At 37.3% G+C, this 23,779-nt stretch overlaps 4 protein-coding genes and 1 long non-coding RNA gene across 5 annotated transcripts; 2 read left to right on the top strand and 3 right to left on the bottom strand.

The window, feature by feature from the left end:
* Positions 1 to 5,091: 5,091 nt before the first annotated feature.
* LOC121771105 (mitochondrial import inner membrane translocase subunit PAM16 like 2-like) lies at positions 5,092 to 7,711 on the bottom strand. The gene is made up of 5 exons (XM_042167898.1): positions 7,513 to 7,711; positions 6,542 to 6,595; positions 5,938 to 6,025; positions 5,603 to 5,733; positions 5,092 to 5,482 (listed from the first exon to the last, which is right to left on the bottom strand). The coding sequence occupies exons 2-5, from the start codon at positions 6,542 to 6,544 to the stop codon at positions 5,363 to 5,365; spliced, it is 342 nt and encodes a 113-aa protein (XP_042023832.1). The 5' UTR covers positions 6,545 to 6,595; positions 7,513 to 7,711; the 3' UTR covers positions 5,092 to 5,362.
* Positions 7,712 to 11,191: 3,480 nt separating this feature from the next.
* LOC121767218 (NDR1/HIN1-like protein 1) lies at positions 11,192 to 12,191 on the top strand. The gene has a single exon (XM_042163444.1). The coding sequence runs from the start codon at positions 11,438 to 11,440 to the stop codon at positions 12,068 to 12,070; it is 633 nt and encodes a 210-aa protein (XP_042019378.1). The 5' UTR covers positions 11,192 to 11,437; the 3' UTR covers positions 12,071 to 12,191.
* A 2,534-nt stretch (positions 12,192 to 14,725) lies between these two features.
* LOC121787127 (internal alternative NAD(P)H-ubiquinone oxidoreductase A1, mitochondrial-like) lies at positions 14,726 to 17,650 on the bottom strand. The gene is made up of 6 exons (XM_042185763.1): positions 17,019 to 17,650; positions 16,182 to 16,395; positions 15,931 to 16,091; positions 15,764 to 15,829; positions 15,365 to 15,525; positions 14,726 to 15,288 (listed from the first exon to the last, which is right to left on the bottom strand). The coding sequence occupies exons 1-6, from the start codon at positions 17,451 to 17,453 to the stop codon at positions 14,841 to 14,843; spliced, it is 1,485 nt and encodes a 494-aa protein (XP_042041697.1). The 5' UTR covers positions 17,454 to 17,650; the 3' UTR covers positions 14,726 to 14,840.
* Positions 17,651 to 18,901: 1,251 nt separating this feature from the next.
* Positions 18,902 to 23,744, top strand: LOC121787132 (transcription factor E2FB-like). The gene is made up of 14 exons (XM_042185778.1): positions 18,902 to 19,317; positions 20,493 to 20,679; positions 20,844 to 20,903; positions 21,058 to 21,143; positions 21,212 to 21,300; positions 21,423 to 21,477; positions 21,856 to 21,908; positions 22,013 to 22,063; positions 22,149 to 22,197; positions 22,281 to 22,346; positions 22,445 to 22,521; positions 22,669 to 22,894; positions 23,065 to 23,131; positions 23,217 to 23,744. The coding sequence occupies exons 1-14, from the start codon at positions 19,138 to 19,140 to the stop codon at positions 23,405 to 23,407; spliced, it is 1,437 nt and encodes a 478-aa protein (XP_042041712.1). The 5' UTR covers positions 18,902 to 19,137; the 3' UTR covers positions 23,408 to 23,744.
* Positions 21,484 to 22,661, bottom strand: LOC121787145. Its single transcript, XR_006047281.1, has 3 exons — positions 22,514 to 22,661; positions 21,792 to 21,870; positions 21,484 to 21,647 (listed from the first exon to the last, which is right to left on the bottom strand). It is a non-coding gene; the product is annotated as an uncharacterized LOC121787145 (long non-coding RNA).
* Positions 23,745 to 23,779: the final 35 nt, after the last annotated feature.

Genomic DNA, 23,779 nt, shown 5'->3' on the forward strand with positions numbered 1-23,779 from the left:
TTGCTGGTTGATTTTATATTGTTGTAGTATTTTAATTTTACGAATTAATTTACATTCTGCCCTTCCCGAGAGAAGATGAAGCAATTAAAGTTTTTCGATTATGTGTGTGGAAAGATACTACTAGAACTTGTTTTAAGAGAAACTGCTACAATACGTTAGAAATCAATTGATTGTGTGTTTGCCACTGCACCAACTAGAGCTTCGCAACAACTAATGGTGAAACTTTCATGAAAGTCCATACAGTAGGAAAGATACTACTACTACTAGAACTTCGCACCTTGTTGTCATATGAAAGTTTGTATCTTAGGTGTTGCTTATATGGACTTTGTTGTGTTTAGTCCTCTGCACCAACTAATGGTGAAACTTAACTGTGGTGTTTTGTATGCTAGAGAGAATATGGTTATTTGATGAAGTAAGGAACCATAAATCTGACTAGATAGCATATTATGATAGAAGTTGCATTAGGGCTCATGGTCATGGGCAGCTAATGTCAGTATCATTTTCCTTTATACATGATGAAGTTGCTTTAGGACTATTCTTGCTTTGGCTGAAACATATTATCTCACTATTAAAGATAGTATGTTTGATGGTCATTTTGGGTAGTTTTTGCTCAGTCCATGCGCATTCCTGCTAATTCTGATCTAACTTATAAGTGTCAATGATGGATGGATGTATGTTACATTGTTACTTTCAAAATATGGGTCCACCTCAATTAGGATAAAAAGTTTAATCTTTTGTTGGACAATTTCATAAGCAGATGTTGAGTATATTTTCTTTTCTTTTTATTCTTTATCAATCACACCAAAGAATGAAAGAGTTTCGTTTTTTATCTTTCGAAATTTTTAAATACTATCAGCTCTTGAAAGCTAACTACAATTGATAACCTTCATTTTCCATGGTGCTTGGCAAGATTGTTTTGGAGTGATTTAAAATTTCTTAGGTAGGAATCCTTGTCCATTTCAGGCTTATGAGATGGCAAGAACTTATTAGGCCATCCACAACGCTGTCTCTATACCGTCTCTTAAACCGTCTCTTAACTACTATTTGAGCACTATTTGAGGGCCCCACTGTCCTTTTTTCCTCCATCTCTTAACTAAGAGACGGAGGCTGCAACGCTCCGTCTCTTAACCGTCTCTATACCGTCTCTTAATTACTATTCATTCAATTTAATTTATAATTTTTTTTAAAACCCAATTCAATTTAAACAAACACACTTTATTAAAATTAAAACAATATTACAACTTAACATTAAAAAGCGAAGACATAATTAAAATTCTAAAAAAATAAAAATGACATAATTTAATATTCTCCGCCAAAGTTTTCCCAAATGTGCTCAATTAGATCCTCTTGGAGTTGGGTGTGGGCGCTAGAGTCGCGTGTCCTTGCCCGAAAATTCGCTATGTGGAGAAATAGCGGTTTCCGCATGCGGAAACGGCGACGGAAATAGGTATCTCCCCAAATCGGGTTATCGCAGAAGTAGTCGCGTACTAACCGTGCGGCGGCTTCCTCCCGGTTCCGATTGATGTACTTCCGGGAGCGTCGTGGGGGTGGTGCGGCTTCCTCCGCCTCTCGTCGTCGATCTTCTTCGAGTGATTGTTCCATTAATTGGCGCATTTGCTCAAAAGGATCCATTTGTTTGAGTTGATTGAAGATGGAAATTGGAGTGATAGAGAGGATTTGAGAGGAATAGATGTGTGTTTGTGTTTGAAATGAGTATGGAATAGAATTATTTATAGAGTAAAAAAATTAAAAATTTAAAAAATGAAAATAAATATTTAACGGTAATATTACCGTTTGAAAAAAAAAAAATTTTTTTTTTATTAAAAATCGATTTTTTTTAAAAAAAAATGAATTATTGCGTCATCAGTGACGACGCCCACTCGCGGGCCAGCGAGTGGGCGTCACGCACGCATGGGGACGTGCCACGTGTCTCGGGCGCGTGGCGAGACAGCTCGTCTCGTGTCTCTCCGAGACGAGCTACGCGACGAGCCGGTCGCGAGCTGGAGACGAGATGGCCGCTGCAATGCGTCTCGCGGGGGTCTCGTCTCTCCGAGACGAGACGCGAGCCCGGCGCGAGACGCGTTGTGGATGGTCTTATGCATCTTATGGTGGCAATCTTGTCATATACTGTACTACTACATATTATGGCATTCCTCCAACTATAATCTATTCATCTTTTGAAGTGTTATTTTATTCTCTACTTTTATTTTAGCTTTCTCAGTAGTTGGAACTTTGAACATATCCAAAAGCGAGCAGGCATGACTTTATATGTGAGTGGTGGAAATTGCGTAGGACTTTTTAGATTCTTGATTATCTTTAGGCCACCCGCAACGCGTTACGCGGGTGGCACGAGTCCCGTCCCTCCGTGACGAGACGGGCGCGGGACGCGTTGCAGCGTCCCATCCCGTCACCATCCCGCCGGATCCCCCGTCACGCTGAGACGCTGCGCGAGACGTCTCGCCACGCGCTCCCGCGACGTGGCGCGCTCTGGGGCCAAGCGTGACGCCCACTCGCCGGCCCGCGAGTGGGTTTCGTCACGCTGACGCAATAATTCATTTTTTTAAATTCGAATTTAATAAAATAAAATAAAAATTCAAAAATGGTAATATTATTGTTTTCGACCATTTTCTTTTTTTTTACTCTATAAATACTCCTATTTCATCCTCATTTCACACACCAATAAACATCTAATCCTCTCAAATCATCTCTCTTTCCTCTCTAATTTCCATCTGAAATAATCTCTTTTATTCTTCCTCCAAATTTAATCTATCTAATGGATCCATATGAGTAAATGCGTCGAATAATGGAAGAATCACTTGAAGAAGATCGACGCCGGGAGGCGGAGGAAGCCGTTCCACCCCAAAGACGCTCTCGGACTTACATCCATTGTTTTAATTATGTTTTGTTTTATTGTTTTAAGAATGTAATGTTGTAATTTTATTTTATTTAATGAAATATGTTTTTATTAATTGAATTTGTTGGAAATAAAAATAAAAAATGAAAATGAATTTAGAGCATCAAATTATACAAAGTTGAATGATCTGACGTGAATTTAGAGCATCAAATTATATAGAGTTAAATTATGTCTTTTTTTTTTATTTATTTTGCCACGAATTTAATTATGTATTGTTTTTAAGTTGTAATTTTATTTTATTTAATGAAATGTGTTTTTATTAATTGAATTTGTTGGAAATAAAAATAAAAAATGAAATTGAATGAATAGTAATTTAAGGGACGGTTAAGGAACGAATAAGAGATAGAGGGTTGCAAGTTCGGTCCCTTAGTTAAGAGATGGAGTAAAAAAGTACAGTGGGACTCATGAATAGTAATTTAAGGAACGGATAAGTGACAGCGTTGCGGATGGTCTTATCATCCAATTTAGATTCTTACTTGTGCATAGGGCCGTCCAATCTTTCTTAAACTGATACTTGCGTGATAATACCCGACCCAGTGGCGGATCTAGAAATTTTATACTATGGGTACGATAAATAATTATACCGATAAGATTTAATATTCAATATATTTTTTTTTGTTATCTATATAACAATAGGTTATCTTTTGATATTATTACTAGAAGATGTTTTACTAATAGAAATGAAAGTTTTGGATATTTATATAACAAAGAATTTGTTTTAGTTATGAAAAAGTTTTAAATATTTAAACTAAAACAAAACACATCATATTTTTTATATAATCCCAAATCTGAGCATTAGAAATCATAAATACCCACATTATTGTATGGTATAAAATAAATGAGAGAACAAATAATAAATTGTACTAATATTTAATCAAATATTACGTAGAAACTATAAATAATTACTCAAGATAGAATAATTAATCAAGGCAGAAAAGCAATAAAGCATAAAGCAATAAGAAAGAATAACAAAATCAACCCTGAGACCGAGAGGCATCGATCTTGGGCCAACGCCTATGTTAGAAGAGCACATTACCACTGGTCACTCGCAGTTTTGGGGGTACACTCATACCCCCTTGTTCTTAACTAGATCCGCCACTGACCCGACCCGATCCCATCTACCGGGGTACCTTATATCCTGACTCAGGTATCCGATCCCAATCTATCGGGTAACTGAAATACCTAAAACTTTGATTTTCATGAACAATCCTTGTTTCATACACTTTTTTCTTTCCACCTGGACATTCCACAATATATCCAAATTGGTTCAAAAGTTTCTAATTTGAAGCATATTAGTCAATAGTCAAGCAGAAAATTTCAAGCAAAGTAGACATCATTCTAACATTCTTCATTTCAGGATTTATTTTCTCTTGATTCATCGTTAATCTTGGATGTGGTGGTATACTCTAACTTTGTGTTGATTGTGCAGTGCTCGATTGAGCAATACCCCAATGGTTGCTAATACTTCTACATGGATAAAATCAATAATTACAAATAAGAATTGCAAATACTAGTTAGTATAATATGGAGATGAAATCTAAAGAATTTACTTGTCACTACGAAACTCCTTCTGTAGTTCTTCTCCACGCATGCCTTCTTCATCAAAATTAATACTAACAAAGGTGTCCCTTAAATTTGAAGTTTCAGGATTTATGAAAAAAATACCGAATTCTATAAGTTCATATGGTTTCCTATAGTAGTTACACTAGGGAAAATTTAAGAAAATTTCCTATGTGCAGTATTTTTACCTGAATTTGGCCAAATTACCCATATGGGTTAGTGGATTAATTGTTTTATTAGAAAAAAAAAGAAAGAAAACACAATAATTTCTCTTGTCGCCTACGAGATTCTACGACAATTGACTTGCTCAAAAGTAACATACACGAATATTCCAAACGACATTATCCAAATAAGACAGATATTTCATGAATTTTACGTCAAGCCGTTCGTTCCACAATATTCAAATCATTACTCAGCAGCGAAAAAGTCAGCCAAAACCATCGTATTTGATCAATATTTGTGATATTCCCATCACGTGGATAGGCAAAAGAAGAGATAAAGAGATAAAATCCATTATCGACTTGGACCCGCTTTGATACCATATTAGAAATGAGTGACCATATTACAAATGAGTCACTCACCCCTTAAAATGCCTTATAAGGGGGAGGATTATCCACACTTATATAGATTAGATGGGATCTTCATAAAGTCTATGTGAGATAGAATTTTAAAGAATTTAACAGTTACCTTAATAAAGGTGCATTAATTTGTTGTGTGATGATGCAAAAAATATCATTTCTTGAAATTATTGGTCAAGACACATGAATTCGTCTTCTCTGGCTTTGTTTCTATCCAGATTCTCTGTAGAATACGAGCTGATGATGCAGGATCAGTTTTTACCACATGATGCAGGATCAGTTTTCCCAGGATGATGCAGGCAACAATGTTTTAACTTGGGTCTTGTTTCACTTTCTCAACAGTTTCCAGACATTCTTTCGCTCTAACCACCTTTGACTGGAGATAGAAACTGCCACTTTGAGTATTCCTTTCGAACAACTTGTCATACCTCTGAGAAAAATAAGGAAAGCGTTTGGATTCATTAGTTTTTACTATTAGGACACAAGAAACACATTTTTTTTTATCTAAACGTGACGGAGAAAAATAAATGGTATCAGAGAATGGAGACACCTTCACAATCTCTTCCCAAGATGTATTCTCAGTTACACCAAGGATTTGCCTTGCCTCGGCATCCGTCATCATTTTACTCCCTCTTTTGATGGTTTCCACTGCTTCTTGAGCAACGCCAGTCTTTGAGGCATCTGCAATTTATCATGATATTTAAGTGTCAGAAATTATTGAGCTCAATCGAGTTACTTTCTAAAGGCCAATCCATTGTCTCTGACCTGCAAGAAAATTACAAATTTGTGCACAGGGACTAATAATCATACCAGCTACTCCCCAAGCTAGTTGATATCATTCTCCCGAAAGTAGAAAACTGAATAACAACATAAGAGAAGACTTACTTGCAAGTGCTTGGCGATATGCTTGAGCAAACGCTCTTATCATTATTCCAGAGCCCATAACAATCAAGTTAGCAATAAGCCTACCAGCCTGCAACCCCAAAACAAACAAGAAGTTGCAATAAATATTAAATACATATCAATGTCTTCTAGCTCATGAAGACATTTTCTAGTATGTGATCCAACTAGGATATTACACATTACAATGTCCAATTCAACAGAATGTTGTAAATAAATATCTAGACAACTTAGTGTGCGGCTCTAGAGAACAGCATAACACAATAACAGCTGTAAATCAAAATTGCTAGCCAATTATAATAAAGAATTCCCGGAACTATGTTGAAGATATAATATGTGAAAAAACCTTAACTTCACAGTTAAACATGAAGCGAAAAAATGGAACTTAAACATAGTAAACAATTACTCAGTTAATCAATAAGTCAATTCCCTCGTCCTGGTGTGTTTAAGACAAGTGCATTACATGTTTTTTTATTTAAACTAGTACTATATAAAGAAGAAAAAGTCATTTTCATTTGTAATATAACCTAGGAACGCAGTAAACTGTGTGTTGCTTGAGATAAAAATCAGGTTAGCTCCAGGAACATACCATGGTTAGAGTACTAAAACACAACCACCAATTGATTTATGAATTCCAGATAACCTACATCAGAACAAAAATTAATAAGATTCAATCAATAAATTATATTGGTGCAACTGAAACAGAAATTGAAAGTACAATTATGATCAAATTCGTGTCCAAGTACATAATTCTTATACTATACTGTACATAATAACAGAATACAAACATAATGATCAATTTGCATAATGTAGCTTTTATTAACATCCATCTCTCCTTTTTGTGATTTCACTTGGTCCATACCTTCATCCCCGGAAGCACAGTAAAAGCTAGAAAAGGACAAGGTATAAACAATTATGTATGATTTGACGGGATTAAAGATTGGCTATTAAGATTAACAACATGCTATGACATGTTCAGTTTTGATGTTTGGTCCCTCACATATCATCATCAGATCATCTGAAATTTTTATACATCGGGTAAGCAGGGAGATCAAAGCCGCACAACAGTTCAGCGGGATTTAATACAAATAATCCTAAAACTGTGTTCGTAGCTGGAAATTCCATATTTACATCAATATAATAAATCAAGTGCTCTCACCTCAAACCGATCAATAAATTGAGTTTTTATTTTAGTTTGGTTTTTTACACATGCTTTGTTTACTATAGGAAACAGAGTTTGGCAACAACATGCTCAACAAAAGCACTTTCAATAAATAAAAGGAAAGAAAATCCATCAATTTACAACACAGTGTCTCAAAAGTCAGGAACTCAACTGGTAAAATGGAGTATCTGAAATCAATCAGTTGAATTTCTAAACACATTTACAATTGTTATACAGTCAGTATATTCTTGTAGGAGTAGAAGAATATCAAACATCCAAAATTAGCTAGCGTGGATAACTAGACATTTGTGACTATCAGGTTTGATTTGTTACAGTAAAAGCTCATAAAAATCATCGCCGCAAAACAAAAGGAGAAGGGAAACTTGATTTGTATGTACCTTTCCGGTGAGATGTGAATGAAGGAACCCTAAAACCCTGAAATCAAATGGAGAGGAGTAATGAAGAATCACAAAATTCTTTTGTGAGAAACAAAAATGTGCAGAAAGTCGAAGCCTAGAATGGCGTTTACAATTTCAAAATCGACTATTTCAATTGTTTTTCTACGTTTATTCTTTTGAATTAAATTGGACACATACTATATTTGCTCTTTTTATCACTTTTTTATCATGAAAATAAAAGGATCTCAAGAAATTTAATTAATTTTTTTTAAAAAGAACCAGTACTAAAATAAATAACCATGATTTAAAGGCGTACTAAGATTTTGGCTTCCATCGCATATAAATTGTTTGTTCGAATAATTTATGTTCAATCTCATAACTTTTGAAATTAATATATGAATCGTAATTTTTCAAAATTTCATAATTGTCTCACGAAGGTAAAGGTTCGAATCGAACTAATATGGCAAAATCAAATAGTATAGTGTGACAATATAGCACGGAAAATGCAGAGTTTGGAAAGTGCAGAGTTTGTTACATGAGTTTGACTCAGTGGTGCTTTGTCACGTGCACAGGGAAGGAAATTTCGCTGTTGACTTTCTGTCACATTACACATATAACTTTCCTAAAGGTGTCCATGTTTTAGAGTCGCCTCCATTAGGTCTTAGTATTTGGTTGATGCATGAGCATGATAGATTAGGTGTTTCTTACTTTCGCTAGTTTGTAATCGGGTTCTGCTCGCTTTTCTTACCAAAAAAAAATCTAAATAAATCAGTGTCGTTTTAGTTAATACTCAAAATAAAATGACATTTTTTTTTTCAAACTACTTCATTTTATTGTAACATCATGGAGTATTTGATTGTTCATATTAGTTTTGTAACACCAGCCTTTTTCCTTGCATTTTGGGGTTTTTTTTTAATATCTCCATCTTCCCTAAAATCTCTTCAATAAACCAAATCTCTACATAATTTATTATATATATATATATATATATCACTTCAAATCAGTTTCATATCTACAAATTATATGTATAGATATATAGGTAGAATCCCCACGATTTTCACCCTCCTTTCAAATTCTGGAAAAAAAAACAAAGGAGATAGCTAAAGGAGTTGGAGAAACGAGCGATACAGTTGACAATTGAGGAAGGCAACGAGATGCAGAATCAGCCCCCTTCAGAGTTGAGTAAGCATGCTGTGGAGATGAAGGAAACGACGGCGTGTGAGCGACGGCGCTGCGAATCCTGCTTACGGACAGAGAAAAAGAGTGAGGCAGCGACATATGAGAAAGAAAATTGGCGACGTTAGGAGCGTGATGGATCCCGTTCAACCGAACGCAGCGGCGGCGAGGCTACTGATCGACGTGCTGGAGGAAGGCGGCGCCGGCTCGGTGCTGGCAGCAGCGACCACGTCTGCACTGCAGCACGATCTGCAACGAGTTTCGGAATCAAGAGCAGCAGCACCTCCTGCTGCGTCGCAGCATTGGCGGCGGTGGTGTTGTATTTTGCCGGCGGAAATCAGCGAAGGAGGAGAGAGACGGACGGCGAAAGCACCACGCGGCTGCTCGACGAGTCTCGAACAGCAGCGACGGCAGGTCGTACGCGCAGACAGCAGCAACAGCCGCAGTGGAGGTCGCTGGAGTGGGCAAGGCGCCGGTTGGAGCAACGATTGACGTCGATGCAGAATTTGTGAAGAAGAGTCGAGATTTGAGAGAGAAAGAAGACGACAGAGGGGATGCGAAGTGAAAATTAAGAACAGAGGGAGAAAGAGGAGACGTGAAATTGGGGGAGAAGTTTTCAAAATAAGTGGATTATTTTGGTAATTGGGCTACTATACCAAATTTTTGTTGGGCCTTGTCTTTAGTTAAAGCTTTGGGTCAACAAATTAATAAGGATTCATGGGTTAGAATTTACGAATTTATTGGCCAGATTACAAATTACAAAGAGATAGGCTAAGGGGAACACTCATGATGATGAAGGCTTTTCACGCACGCTTTTCGAGGATGGAATGAAACACAAGTTAAAGCTTTAAACGAACAAGGTTGAGCGTGACAGGTGCGGTGGGTGTTGAGCAAGACCGTTGAAGAAATTTAAGTGTCTAGAATGTGTCATGTCTTCACACGTGATATATTCTTTCTCTCAAATGCTTCTGCTAAGTAGTTGTCCTTCTTTTGAGTTTCTTTTGAGTTCTTGTATCACTGAGATAATATTCATTTTTGAGTTGTTGATTGTTGAGATACTCTGATTTTATACGAGCTATTCTCATTTGTTTCGAGCTATGGTCGAGTTGTGTTGTTTTCTCATTTCTTCCCCGCTTCTTTAATCATTCCCTAGTCGCGATCAACCGTGTTTTCTATCCTTAGAAAATGCGGGCGTGACAAGTTTCGACTCTGATCATTGCATGACATGCGGAAAAAATTTATAATTTAATATTTTAATTTCAAAAGTTATGAAATCAATCGTAAATTAGTGTAAAGTTTTGATTTAAACTGCAATACTTCTAAATTGTTTTTTATCTAGGAAATCAAATCATCATATACAGTACTAGTACATGTTCTTATCCTCTTGGTTGTTACATAGTTTAGGCATTAGAGAGTTTTCGTTGAGACATGATACAATTTATTTTAATTTTATGGTTGGAGTCCAAATTCAATCTGTAATTCTTATGTAACTGATGGCTCTGCTATTTTAGTTGATGGATGTCGTCACATCACATCGCTTCTTTTAGTCTTCCTTGCTCCATCAGCTAGGATGGCCACTTCTCAATTTTTTTTGCCTCAAATTGTGATTTTGTCCATTGAATATATCTACTATTTAGGTGTTAAAAAAATACCTAAAAGAATCTTTGGGTGCCTTTCCTATTTTCTTTTACTTTCTTCTTAATTTTTATTTCTTTTTTTCGTATATTAATAACCAGTCTTTCATGTCTTTTAAATCATCAAATTCAATATTATTGATATTGAATAATTCAGTTAAATATACATAAATTCCACGTTTTGATCATATGGTTGGAGTACAATTCAATCTATACCCCAAAAAAGAGTGAACATAATGGATTGATTATATATGATAGCAATTTCCAAAGATTGAAAAGATACAGATATGCTTTGATATTTTTTTTCCAGTAAAAGCAATTGAATAATTCATATCATAGCACCACACGAAAGATAAACCATACTTAAAATTCATATGTGATGTAGACTTAAAAATTGGTGGTAGTCGAACATGAGTCTTCTGACATCGGAATACCGTCTCCCACCCACCCCATGGGCCATGAGTAACTCATCCCAAATGAAATTTGAAAACAAGTTTAACATGATGATCCTAGGATTTATTAAAATAATCAGTATTTATAAGATTTGAAAACCAAATATGTGATGTTGTAGCAAAAAATTGCTAGGTGGATCAAAATAAGCCATTTTGTCATATTAAAAATTAGAAGTTTTATATTTATTAAAAAAGAAACACTTCCTAAAATGAAAATAAAATTATCTCTATTTTTTTTCTCACTCTTAGTTTATTCTCTCTTAATTAACTCACAAAATAACATTGCATCAAATCCCGTGTCGAAAACTAAATGTCAAGGAAGGAGTAATATTTTGGTGATGTTTAAAATGATGTCATTTGATATACTCAAAACAAAGATATAACTCACGACAAAACAATGTTTCCTACAAGTGGTGCCACCAATCTAATTGGATTAAACTAATACACTCTCATTAAACCTCATACTCGTACACATTCGATTTTAATTTCCAAAGCTTAACGGGTTGACTACGAATTTGTACACGAGCATTAATTAGAGTGCCCAAAATCCAAACCCTTTTACATAGCATTGAAAAAGTAAGTTTCATCTCATTAAAATTCTCCCAACACATTCATCACTAACTCTCTCCCAAAAAACAAAACCACCGCCTCCGCCGCCGCAACATGACGTCCAAGGACTGCGGCAACCACGACGACGACCACCGCAAGAAGCTCTACCGCAACATCTTCCTAGCCGTGGCAGCGTTCACGGCCGCCGTCCTCTTGGCGATCCTATTAGTGTGGCTGATCCTCCGGCCAACAAAGCCGCACTTCACCCTCCAAGACGCCACGGTGTTCGCATTCAACCTCTCCGGCCCCAGCCTCCTGACGGCTACCTTCCAGGTCACCATCTCCACCCGAAACCCCAACGGCAGGATCGGCGTCTACTACGACCGGCTGGACGTCTACGCGGCCTACCACAGCCAGCAGATCACCCTGCCGACGCGGCTGCCCCCGTCCTACCAGGGCCACAAGGACATCACCGTCTGGTCGCCGTTCGTGTACGGAACCGAGGTGCCGGTGGCGCCCTACCTGGCCACGTCGCTCGCCCAGGACGAGCTGACGGGGACGGTGCTCATCCACGTTAGAGTTGACGGCAGGGTTAGATGGAAGGTTGGGACGTTTATCTCGGGGAGTTATCACCTGTATGTCAACTGCCCCGCCTATATCAATTTCGGCGCCAAATATAATGGGATCACCGCCGTTGGATCGGGAATCAAGTATCAGCTCCTCATGGACTGCAATGTTGATGTTTGATTTTTTTTTCTTTTTTAAGAGGAATTATTAATTTGACTCATTTTATTTATGTTTATGCTAGTGAAACTGAATTTATGTTATCTGTGTTTAACTTTAATTATGGAGTATTGTGATTTAATTAGTCTGACTCTCGGATGCATAATTTTTACATAGATGATGAAAATGCCAATTGTTTAGATTAATTCATTTTTGTTATAATATGGACTATATAGGCAGACACAGGTAATGAGTACGAGATCATGATTTTATATGGGTAAATTTATATATTGAGAAAAGTAGAGTGAAAGATGAAATTGGGCATGAGAAGAAAAAGGTCTTCATTGGAATCGCATGCGAACAAAAGCAGTGGGCAGTTAGGTTAGGTTTAGTTTTGATGGAGTCCATATATGTCTTGCTTTCACTTTCAGGCTTTTTCAGTTAGGTGGTGAGTCTTTACGAAAGAAACAATTATGGTAATGAGATTTTTTCAGTTCACACTCTTTTCTATTTACATTAATGTAAATACGTTATCCTGCAATTAATTGGGTCATTAAAGTGACGTTTACCAACATTTCATTCATTTTTTAATTGTGATTTTTGGCTTGAGCGAGATAGACTTACACTGATTCATTTCCTCGCAAGCCATCCTATTCCTAAAGCTTAGCACCAATTCCATTTTTATCTTTAGTCGTAGTAGTAGTAGTACTTGTTTTTTGTTCACCTTGACAAATTTGTTTTTCTAGTTATGCTTTTATTAATTTTAACTACAGTTGAAAACAAACTAAATTAAATTAATTAACCATGCTATTAATATTTTTTAATATTTTACACATAATATCCACTAAAGCTAAATCAGTTACAAGCGCATATTAAACACTCCAATGGTAGTATTAATTAGTACTCTGGTAGTCTAGTTACAGCATAAAAACAAAAAATAAAATATAATGAAATGGAGTACCATATATCATCAATAATAAAAATATTCTCAGGTTTATTAAATCGGCTCTTCTATTATTTTCTTCTTTCCCCCAATTCAGAGCTCTCCTCTTCTACAACAGAGCTCTCCTCCTCAAATTCAAATTCGTTTTCTTATCAAAATGTTCACCCTACTTAAATTTTCTAATTAACAACAATGGTGTCTCTGTATATCTCTCTTCTCCTCTCAATTATTCTCTAATTTTCCATAGAAACGATGCTGCTATACGTGGGGTCGGGAGGCGAATGATTACGGAGCTTCCAGAAGCATTCACGGACCGACGGTGGGGTCGGCCGACCCCACCTGGGGTCCGTCGTTGATTACTGCCATAAGTATTAATAACACTATTCTTTGATGACTAAGTATCGAAACACCAAATAAATTAGTAGTATTCCCTATGTGTTTATGCAGTTTCGACATTTCTTTTGGACACATAGAATAAATATATTTTTTCTCATCCATCCTTCAAGTTAATAGAAATACCAACAAATGGGCTGAAATATTGACAAATTGTGGTGTTCAAGTTCCTTTGTTGAATTCTGTTCGGCCTAGTATGTAATATGGGCCCGCACTATTTACCATGAAAATGTGCTGAAACAATTCTCTCAAAATTGGTGGTTTTTAAAACCCACGTGAAACCAGGACCGAGAATTTAAGGCAATTTTCCTTCTTTACCCCTCCAAAATTTTCGCTTTGGGCAGGAGGTGGTGGACTGCCAAAAAATATTGAGGGCTTTTTGGGCATTCATTGTAGATATGCCTCATATAGTTGGGCCTACATACCCAAATCTGAACTCATATCTAGTTACTTAAACAGCCGAAATGAAAATCTTATATGTGGGCCCTACCATCCCAAATCTCATCCAAATTAATTATGGGCATCCCAAACCTCACAACTTGAACACGTCCTAGAATTAGGACTCAATTATGGTGGGATGATGCATATTTTTTCTAATCCATCCGTAATTGCTATTAATTGTAGTAGTATTTTTTTAATAATAAATATATGTTTAAAATTAAATTTATAGTAATGATATGATATACTGTCAATAAAGAGTGCGTTATAATGCTAACTTTTCTTAAATTGCTAACTTGTTAACTCATCAACATAGTATATTAAAAATGTGAACACGATCACATTAAAATGTCAACACATATTTGTGTTGACATTTTAATAAACTGTGTTGACATTTAAATATTAATGTCAATACAATGTATTAAAATATCAACTTAAGTTTATGTTGACATTTCATTATCATAGTATTGACATTTTTAATACATTACATTGAAGAGTTGACAAGTTAGCAACGAATCGAACCCCTTGCAAATAATGAGTAACATTAAAAATAACTTAATTAGTTTGTATTGTGAAATGGTAAAAAAAGTTGTACTACTATAAAAAGTCGTTAACAGGTTCGTGTCGGGTTCAAATCGTGTTCGGGTTTTAGAGTAGCAGGTCGGGTTCGTGTTCGGATTGACAGTGTTCTTAACAGATCGGGTTCGGGTTAGGCCTTATTGGATTGGGTCGTTATCAGGTTGACCCGATAACGACCCAATCCGCACGATTTGCCACCCCTGTGTGAAATGGATAAAGAAAGCTGTATGAAAAAGAAGCATTGTGTAGTTTTGGTGAAAAAAGAGCAAGTGAAAAAAAGAAAGCAAAAATAAGTTATATTGTGAAAGAAAAGAGCTAGTGAAAAATAACAAAACAAAAAAGACATAAAGATGAACACTTTTATTAGAGAAAGAGAAATAAAAGAGCTTTTGATATTAGCAAAATAGGCATATATAATAGAATACATGTAATATGGGAGAATCAAAGCCGGCTAATGTCACGACCAAACACCAAGGTGGTAACCCAGTTGAAAAACACATAGAATCTGTTCCTCCAGCTTATAACCCGAGTCAGATACGCCGACCGCCATATAAAAAAGCTGCTGAATCCGGCCATCGACACCCCTTTCGCCTCCTTGCTCTGCCTCAGATCCACCAGGGCCTTGTACCTCCCTATTGTCGCCATGCTCCCTAGATGCTTGTACACAAAAGCCTCCCCCAAATCCAACCCCGTTGCACTATTAGCCCGTCCCCCGCCACTCTTCCCCACGTTGTTCAACACTTGCGCCAGATACTTCCCCTGTCTCTCTGCTACCTGGGCTAACGCTGGAAGAACACTCTTCCCCGTGCTTTCAAGAAACCCACTGCAGTCCCCAATGGCAAACACATCCTGCACCGAAGGCACTCGTAGCCATTCATCAATCCCAATCCTGCACCATCAACATTCAATTTTTACCATATCTAATCATTTCAGCATCTTCAAAATCAAATGTGCAACTTCTATACCTTCCAGCGGCTTTAGGAAGTTCGAGGCTCTTGACAAACGACGAAGGACCGACCCCTGTGGACCACACCAAAACCCCATATGGGATATCAGTACCATCATTGAGAACTATTTTATCCGGCTGGACGTCCTTCACTATTCCACGGACAAAATTGACTCCTGACTGAGAAAAGAAACTGATATATCAATCAATATTATATACACATAGATGCAGAACCTCAAATTTAATTCAATATGAATTTATTCTGGGATTGGTAGAAGAGTATAGAACAGCATGTTCAAGGGAAAACAAGAAACAGACGAACTTTACAAAGTTTATGCTAAATAATAAGCATATAATGACCAGTGATCAAGGTTGGTATTTAGTGAAGTCTGAGAATAATCACATAAATTCCCTTTACCTTAGTCAACTGCTTAATTGCATACACTCTAAGGCGGTCGTCAAAGGATGACAGTATCTCATTTGCCTGCAGAATGAGAAATATGAGATTAAGGATACAATATTCAACTACAATGAGTTTGATTCTATCCATTATAGATGAGAGGGTGAGCGGTGTGACAGACTAACCTCAACCAATGTAACATGAATATAATCCTTCACGTGAGAATATCTTTGCTGAACATCCTTCTTGATGAAGTCGCTAAGTTCACCGCTAAATTCAACTCCTGTTGGACCGCCTCCAACTACAACACAATGCAGGAGCCTCCGCTTCTCTTCCTCAGTTACTCCTATTTTGACAAACACTCTAAATAAATTTTTTGAAATTATTTCACTTCGATATAGTACAATGAAGACTTAGCAGGCTTGACATGTCATGCCTGGGACATCCGACAACATCAGATTCAGCAGCAGTTTCCTGCGGATCTCCTGGGCATGATAGACTTCACGAAGAAAGGTCGCATGTTCTCTTGCACCCTTGATGCCAAACGTGGACGCCTCTGCACCAGATGCAATTACTAGTTTGTCATATGCGACTGTGAAGTCCCACGGCTCCAAGGTATCAACACCTTCGGTTACAGTTTGGCAGTGAACCTAGCATGAAATTTGGGATTAGCGAACAACAACTGCAGATAGTTACAGGAAAAGTCAATACTCCATATAACAACCTACCTTTGTGGAAAGTGTCCTTACAATTGGTAGTAGCTTTACCCTAGATGAGTTATGTCCAAGTTTTACAACCAAGATCAGATTTTTTCCCAATGCTTCCAATAATTATATTGACCATCTAGAAGTTGGAAACTAAACTAACAGTGACAAAAAAAAGACTTGACCCAAAGCTATTATGAACAACGATGTTAGCAAAAAGGTAACCAAAAAGACAAAGAAATCCAGGAATCCTATACTCGAAAATTTTACTGGTTCTGTTTGATAATTACCCGCACTCACTAATCACTTGAATTGTCACAATCTAGGTAACTTTGAGGTCAGGAACATAGTGCATTTGCTTTAACAGTTAACTCAATCACAATTCAAAACCAGAAAATACAGCTTCGAACAGTAAGGGTTAATGGTATATACTCTAACCAACAGAATCAGAAAAGATTCCCTCTTCGAAATTTATCATAGAACACAATTGCATAAAAAATAAAATCAATCCAGAAAATTAGAAATCAAGAGAAACAGAAGGCGGAAAAATGAATCTGAGCGATGGATACCTGGTGATTCTGAAAATCGACCTCCATGCAATTAGCGAGGAAGAAAAAAGAACCGGGCTCCCGGGAGATGGCGGGCTGGATCCGGCCGAGTGGCTCAGCGACGGACCGGAATTCGAGCGTGCCGACGCACGTGGACGCCAGGAGAGGAGTGAAGACCATGTGATTTCTCGGCGAGATGCAGACAATGTCATAGATATTAGTGTCAATATCCTTCATGAGCCTGCAGCCGGCCCATCCCGTGCCCACCACCACCACTCTCGGCTTCTCGCCGCCCTTGGTCGGCCGGGAGCCCGGATGGTTGCTCGAGATTTGGGTGCTGCTGAAATGCCGCAGCAATTGCGTCAGAGACGGAGGAGAATGGGCCAGCAGCGACGCCGGTTTGCGCTGCGGCGGCGATTGTTTAACTAGGTGGATGAAATTCCTGAACCACGGCATGGTTGGTTGATCGATTGATTGATTGATAGTGATCTGAGATTGCTTAAGGAAATTTAATTTTTATTCATGGAAGAATCTCCATGAGTTTAGGAGAGTGTATGGAGGCGCGAGGGAGACGGCGGCTGGTGAAATAGGTGGCAGATTTGGGGGTCAACACACGGCAGCTTTCTGTAGTTTCTTATTATTATTATTTCCACATCGTGGTCACAGATATTCCTATTTTCCTAAGCATCTCTCTTTCCTTTTGAAACAAAATTCTCTTCCAATTAATGCATTGAGAATTCGAGTAACCTTATTAAATGTGTATAATCATAACTCCAAAATAAATATATATATTCTTGTTTCATGTGAAATAATGCATCTCATACAACAATACTACCAAATACACATGTGATACATTAATGTAAATATACTACTCTTATGTAAAAATTGGTTTGCCTTTACATTGCGTTAACACTCGAATAGCCAGATTAATGAATTGTCACATTGCGTTTATTTGTAGCCTATTTTTTGATGCGATATTCAATTTTGTTGGAAAGTTAAACTCCTACACGATAAATACAAGTATTGTTGGATGCTTGGATTTCGAAGCAATCGGCATCTAAATGGCCAGACAGTTCTACATCAATTTACAATACTTTGTTAAAGCCATATTTATAGAAATATATGCGTATACCACTAAAATGATAGTAAATGATTCGTTTATTCTTTCTGCATATAAAAAAGATAACACAAGAATCACACTTATAAACAAACTTTTCTGTTAACTAAAACCCATATACACTTGTCGTCATTTTTCTGTTTACTTGTTTATTTTACATCGTAGCCTTCAATTTAAATTGATATCTTGTGCAAGAGTACTTTTCACAAAATTTTAACACAAACAAGGAAGTGCTTGTTAGTTATATTAAAATCATCATATTTCATGTGTTAAATCAAAATAATTTCACTATATTAACAAACACACAGTTGTTGTGACTTGAGTATGAGTAGATAATATTAATGAAAGATATTTCTAAGTTTTGGCATATAGTATATCTAAAATCAATTGCAGTGCATATGAATAGCTACTCCACCACCGTAAAACTAACCACGCTCCTCACGCATCCAGTAGAATGAAAAGAATGTTTAAACCTAGATAATTTTACTTCGTTAATGAAAAGGAAAAACGATTAAAACCCCTATACATTGACATCGTACAAGTGCAATTTGATGACTTTTCTTAATATTTCTTAAAAGTTCCAAGCCCTATATATTGATGTGGTGCAACTGCAATTTGACGATGCTACGTGCCACCACAATCTTTTGGATTGGTTACAAAAGGTTACGTGTGTGTTAATACTATTAACAATAAGAATTGAAGAATTATTTCGTAGGAAGGGGTAAAAAGGTAATAAAGTGGTTCCGTTCCCTCCACATCTATATCCGAACCAAATTCCCTCGTTTTCTTCTCCATTTTCTTTCCCTCTTTTTTATTGCTGCCTCTCCCAAATCAGATCTCTCCAAACCCTCACTTCCATTCTGCTCTCAATTCTCATCACCTTCCTCAATCCTATACCCCTTTCACCCCTTCGATTTCATTCCCCTCAACCACCAATTCTTCTGACCCGGATTTATTGCACAGTTCACGAAATTCTTATGGTTTGTTGAGGTCTTTTTCAGCTCCAAAGAAAGAGATCGAATCATGCACCGGCAGACGCCGCCTCCTCCGAGCTCCAGAAAGCAGTTGCCTTTCACTTCCATGAAGCCTCCGTTTGGTGGAGGCGCTGGAGCAGAAGGAGGCGACTACCATCACTTTGCTACTGGTGATGCTCAGCGGCCTGATCAAGAATTTTCCGAGTCCGTCGTTGTCAAGAAGCGCCCTGTGAGTGTTAAACTCTCCTCACTTTCCTTCTTCACTTCGAATTGGCGTTTGTCGAGCATTTCTCGTTAATCATCAGTTTTAGTGGCGTCGTTGAAATGGGCCTAGAGATTTTCTTCTGTGATGTGATTTTTGGATGCATTGACTTCTCTCAGCTCTTGAATTCTGTGAATTTAAGTAGAGCGAGATTAATTGTTGTTGGCTTTTCTTGAGCATTTATTTTTTGCCTATTTGGATAACAAATACACTAGGGAAAGACATGCATAACCCAATGATTCATCATCAATGTTTTGTTTATATGTGGTGATCTACTGCTTGGTTCATCCATGTATCACTTCAGCTTTGTCTGAGTTGCTTGTTAACCTGATATGTGCTTTCGTGATGCATTGCACGATTGGTCATTCTTTTTCACTCATTTGTTCAACATTTGCAAGTTTGGGTGGAATTTTAACTATTGCATTGATAAGGCTCATCTAGGTCCATGGGTACATATAAGGTTGAATCAATTGAGCTTGATCAAAACTCTGGTTGGAAGTAATATCCATCATTGAAATAATTCACACTTTTCAGTTGTCCTTTTTTCTTTCTTTTGGCTTTCAAGATACAAGGTTGTGTTTTTTCATTCCATGTCCCAAGAGTAATTGAAATATCTAATGAATTATGATAGTTCTAGCTCTGGTTTGTCAACGTTGTCTATCTCAGCTTTTGGTCTTCTTCATTAGCCAATGACCACAATTGATTTCATTATAGAGCTCTTCGATCTTCTTGCCGTGTGTTACATATAATCGTAATGATGTTGGCCGGCATAGGTGAGGTTTTGGGCCCTGGGCACAATATTGGTTTGAATTTATGTTTCTGATTTGTGGCTTGTCCAACTGTGCTACTAAGTAGCTGATAAAATTAGAGTTTTGTTCCTTGGCATTTTCTAGTTTAGAAAATAACCGGGGCTATCCAATCTAAAGGAAACAGCTAAATGCTGACTACTTTTTAATGCCATGCTACATAAGCATGTAGATCCAGTTTATCATTCATAGTCATGCTAGAATAATGTAGTGTTTTCATAAACATGTCATTTATGGTCCTTGGTGACTCCTCTATTCTTGTGAGAAGCTTAATTTGTTGAGGGGTAATGTTTTCTGTTTTGCTGATTTTGCCTTTGCTTATTTCTTGTCTGGAAGCCATTAAAGCGGAAAACTGGAGTAGCAGAACCTGAAGCTGAGCGTGCTGACCATAATGCAGGTGCTGGCAATGTCACTAACCTGAAAGGTCCCTTTCAGACACCACCATCAACAAAACCAGGAAAACAAAGGGTTTCAAGGGCGAAGGCCAACAAGGCTGCATCTCAGATTCCCATGCCAAATGTTGGTAAGTGGGAGTTTGATCAAATTTAATCTTTGCTAAAATGCCGTAGCAATATCTTTTTCAAACTCACTGAACTGCATTTCATGAATACTCCTAGCACACTTTTATTTTGTTCAATATTTTTCCACTGGAGCTAGGTATTAATAATTCTTAAGCATGTTTTGCAGGGTCTCCTAGTGGAAATAATCTCACCCCTGTTGGTTCTTGTCGTTTTGATAGCTCACTGGGTAAGAGAAATATCTGTGTGTTATTATGTTATCACTCCCCCTCGTCTGATTTTGGATTCATGTGTTTACGTGACTCTCAGTTAAAACTCTTCCAATCCAAATTCATTCTGCTTATCAGAGGATGAAGTCATTAACAAATATATTACCCTCTCAGGTCTCTTGACAAAAAAGTTCATCAATCTAATTAAACACGCAGAAAATGGTGTTCTAGATTTGAATAATGCTGCAGAAACTTTAGAGGTAATTATGTTGGTAAGTAACACTTCACTTTAATCATGTTTGTGACTGACATATTTGTCATTCAACAGGTACAGAAGAGGCGTATTTATGATATTACTAATGTTCTTGAAGGAATTGGTCTTATAGAAAAGAATCTCAAAAACAGAATTCAGTGGAAGTATGAAAAGTCTCTTCCAATATCTTTAAATTTAATTGTCTTCTGTTTTGCCATTAACATTTCACATGCCCTTGAGAACCACTAAGATAACACCATTACTGAATTTCCCTCCTATCTGACAGGGGTTTAGATGTAGCAAGACCAGGGGAAGCTGATGAGAGCGCTCCTGCTTTACAGGTACCTGGATATTAAATGGAAAAATTGTATAGCTGCACAAAATTTTCTTTTGCCATTTCACCTCACTTTCATTGTCCTTTTAACTCACTGCTTCTTTGCGATTTTCCATTTCTGGTTTCTCATACCATCTGGATTGTCCCATCCATTATGTTGTTGATGAGCCTAAGTACCTGAGTAGAGCAACATATCTTTGCATCATGGGATATGGAACTCATTACGTAGTAATAATTTTTAAGAACATTTACGTAATTTCTATGGAAACCACTACATCCCACTGCAACCTTGAGCAAACACTATCATATTGTATGGCTTACCTCAATGCCACAAGTCATATTTTGAATGATGTTATATGTCCTTGAATCTACTTGCTTTCTTCAGGAAGAGCTTGAAAATCTGAACATCGAGGAGTGCAGATTAGATGACCGCATAAGGTTATAACTTATAACCAAGTGCTTCTAACACTCAGTGTCATAAACGTACTTTTTCATTTACTATTTAGAGTGCTAGTGCTCTAATAAATTATCTTTCATTTCAGAGAAATGCAGGAAAAATTGAGGGGTCTGAGTGAAGATGAAGGCAATGAAAGGTAACATACTGGTCTACCTATTTTTCAAGGAACTAAACTATTTAAGCTGAGTTGGGGTATGCTTTAACCACTTATGTCTTTCTAGGTGGCTTTTTGTCACAGAAGATGATATAAAATCCTTACCCTGCTTCCAGGTATGAGCTTGACAACTATCATGTACCCTAACCTATATGTTGAATCTTTTCGATCTAAAATGTAGTTATGTTGTATATTCCAGAATGAAACTCTTATAGCAATTAAAGCTCCTCATGGCACTACTTTAGAAGTTCCAGACCCTGATGAGGTATTTTTTTATCTTCACTTCGTTGGAGTTGCTTGGACATTACAATGAAACAGTTCCAATGTATCTATTTGTTAACATCGTTTCTCAACCTCCCACAGGCAGTTGATTATCCACAGAGAAGGTACAGAATAGTTCTTCGGAGCACAATGGGGCCTATTGATGTTTACCTTGTCAGGTATGTTTCATTTTTCCTCCTTTAGCTTCCCCAGGGAAAGAGTATGCTACAGCTCATCAAAATTTAGCTTGATCTGATGTGTCCTAAATATTTATTTAATTTGGAGTTTATTTCTTGTTATTCTTCTTTCTGACCCCCAATTTTCAGCCAATTTGAGGAAAAATTCGAGGAGATTAATGCTGTTGAAGAACAACCAAGCATTCCTGCTGTGCAGGGAGTAGAGGCTAATAATTATGCTTGTGTACCATCTCCAAAGCCAGAAATCGGAGGAAGTGAAACTGCTATTCAGGGAGTAGAGCCTCAAATTAGCTCGGATGCGAGCACATCACATGATTTCGTCAGGGGAATCCTCAAGATAGTGCCAGAAGTCGATGTAAGTCACTACAGATAAAAATGATTTTAGTAAATGCTGATACATGAAAAGAACAGGCTCACATATATACTCTTCTTTGTGAAGCTATGTATAGCAATGAACTGCAGCACATCTGAAAACATGAAACCTGCCTTCTCTTCTAACTCTACTCTGATATCTGATTTCTGCAGAGTGGTGCTGATTACTGGCTTTCGTCGGATGCGGATATAAGTTACACTGACATGTGGAGCATAGATTGTATCCTAGTATAATTAATTTTTTTGCCCTGTTTTAGTTTTCATTCTTATTCAACACTACCACATTCCATGACTTCCCATCATAGCTGTCATCGACTGGGAGAGCTTGGACGTGCCTGATTATGCCACAGCAGGTATCACCACCCCCCCACGAGCCCAAGCTTCAGCACGAAACACAATTGCAGCATCTCCAATGCAAGCTACCCCGCCTTCTGCTCTGCCGCCGCCGGACCAGGTTCCACCAGAAACCACAAAGCCTCCTTCAACCAGGATTTGATAATAAATTCGGAAGAAGACGTTCTGTTGTACATTAGAGAGAGTGAAAATGTTGGTCACCTCTACCAATATGGAGTATATTGTAGTGTAGATATGTTTGAGCAGAGTAGGAAGGCGGATGGCATTCTTGGCTGTACAGCTTCAAAATTAGACGGTACAAATGCAATAGCAATACATCCATCACCCACGGTAATTTCCTAGGCTTTTTTTTCTTCTTCTTGTAATATAAGTTGATGTTCTTGGTCTTTAGCATTCAGATTTTGAGACCTCTGTGACCATCCATTTATGTGTTTGGTTTAGAATAAATTCTTCTAGATTACAATTATTTTTGGGTTGCATATTAGTATTCGAAAATAAACTTAGTTTGTAAATG

Source organism: Salvia splendens, chromosome 2 (assembly GCF_004379255.2).
Source record: "Salvia splendens isolate huo1 chromosome 2, SspV2, whole genome shotgun sequence".
Taxonomy (NCBI): domain Eukaryota; kingdom Viridiplantae; phylum Streptophyta; class Magnoliopsida; order Lamiales; family Lamiaceae; genus Salvia; species Salvia splendens.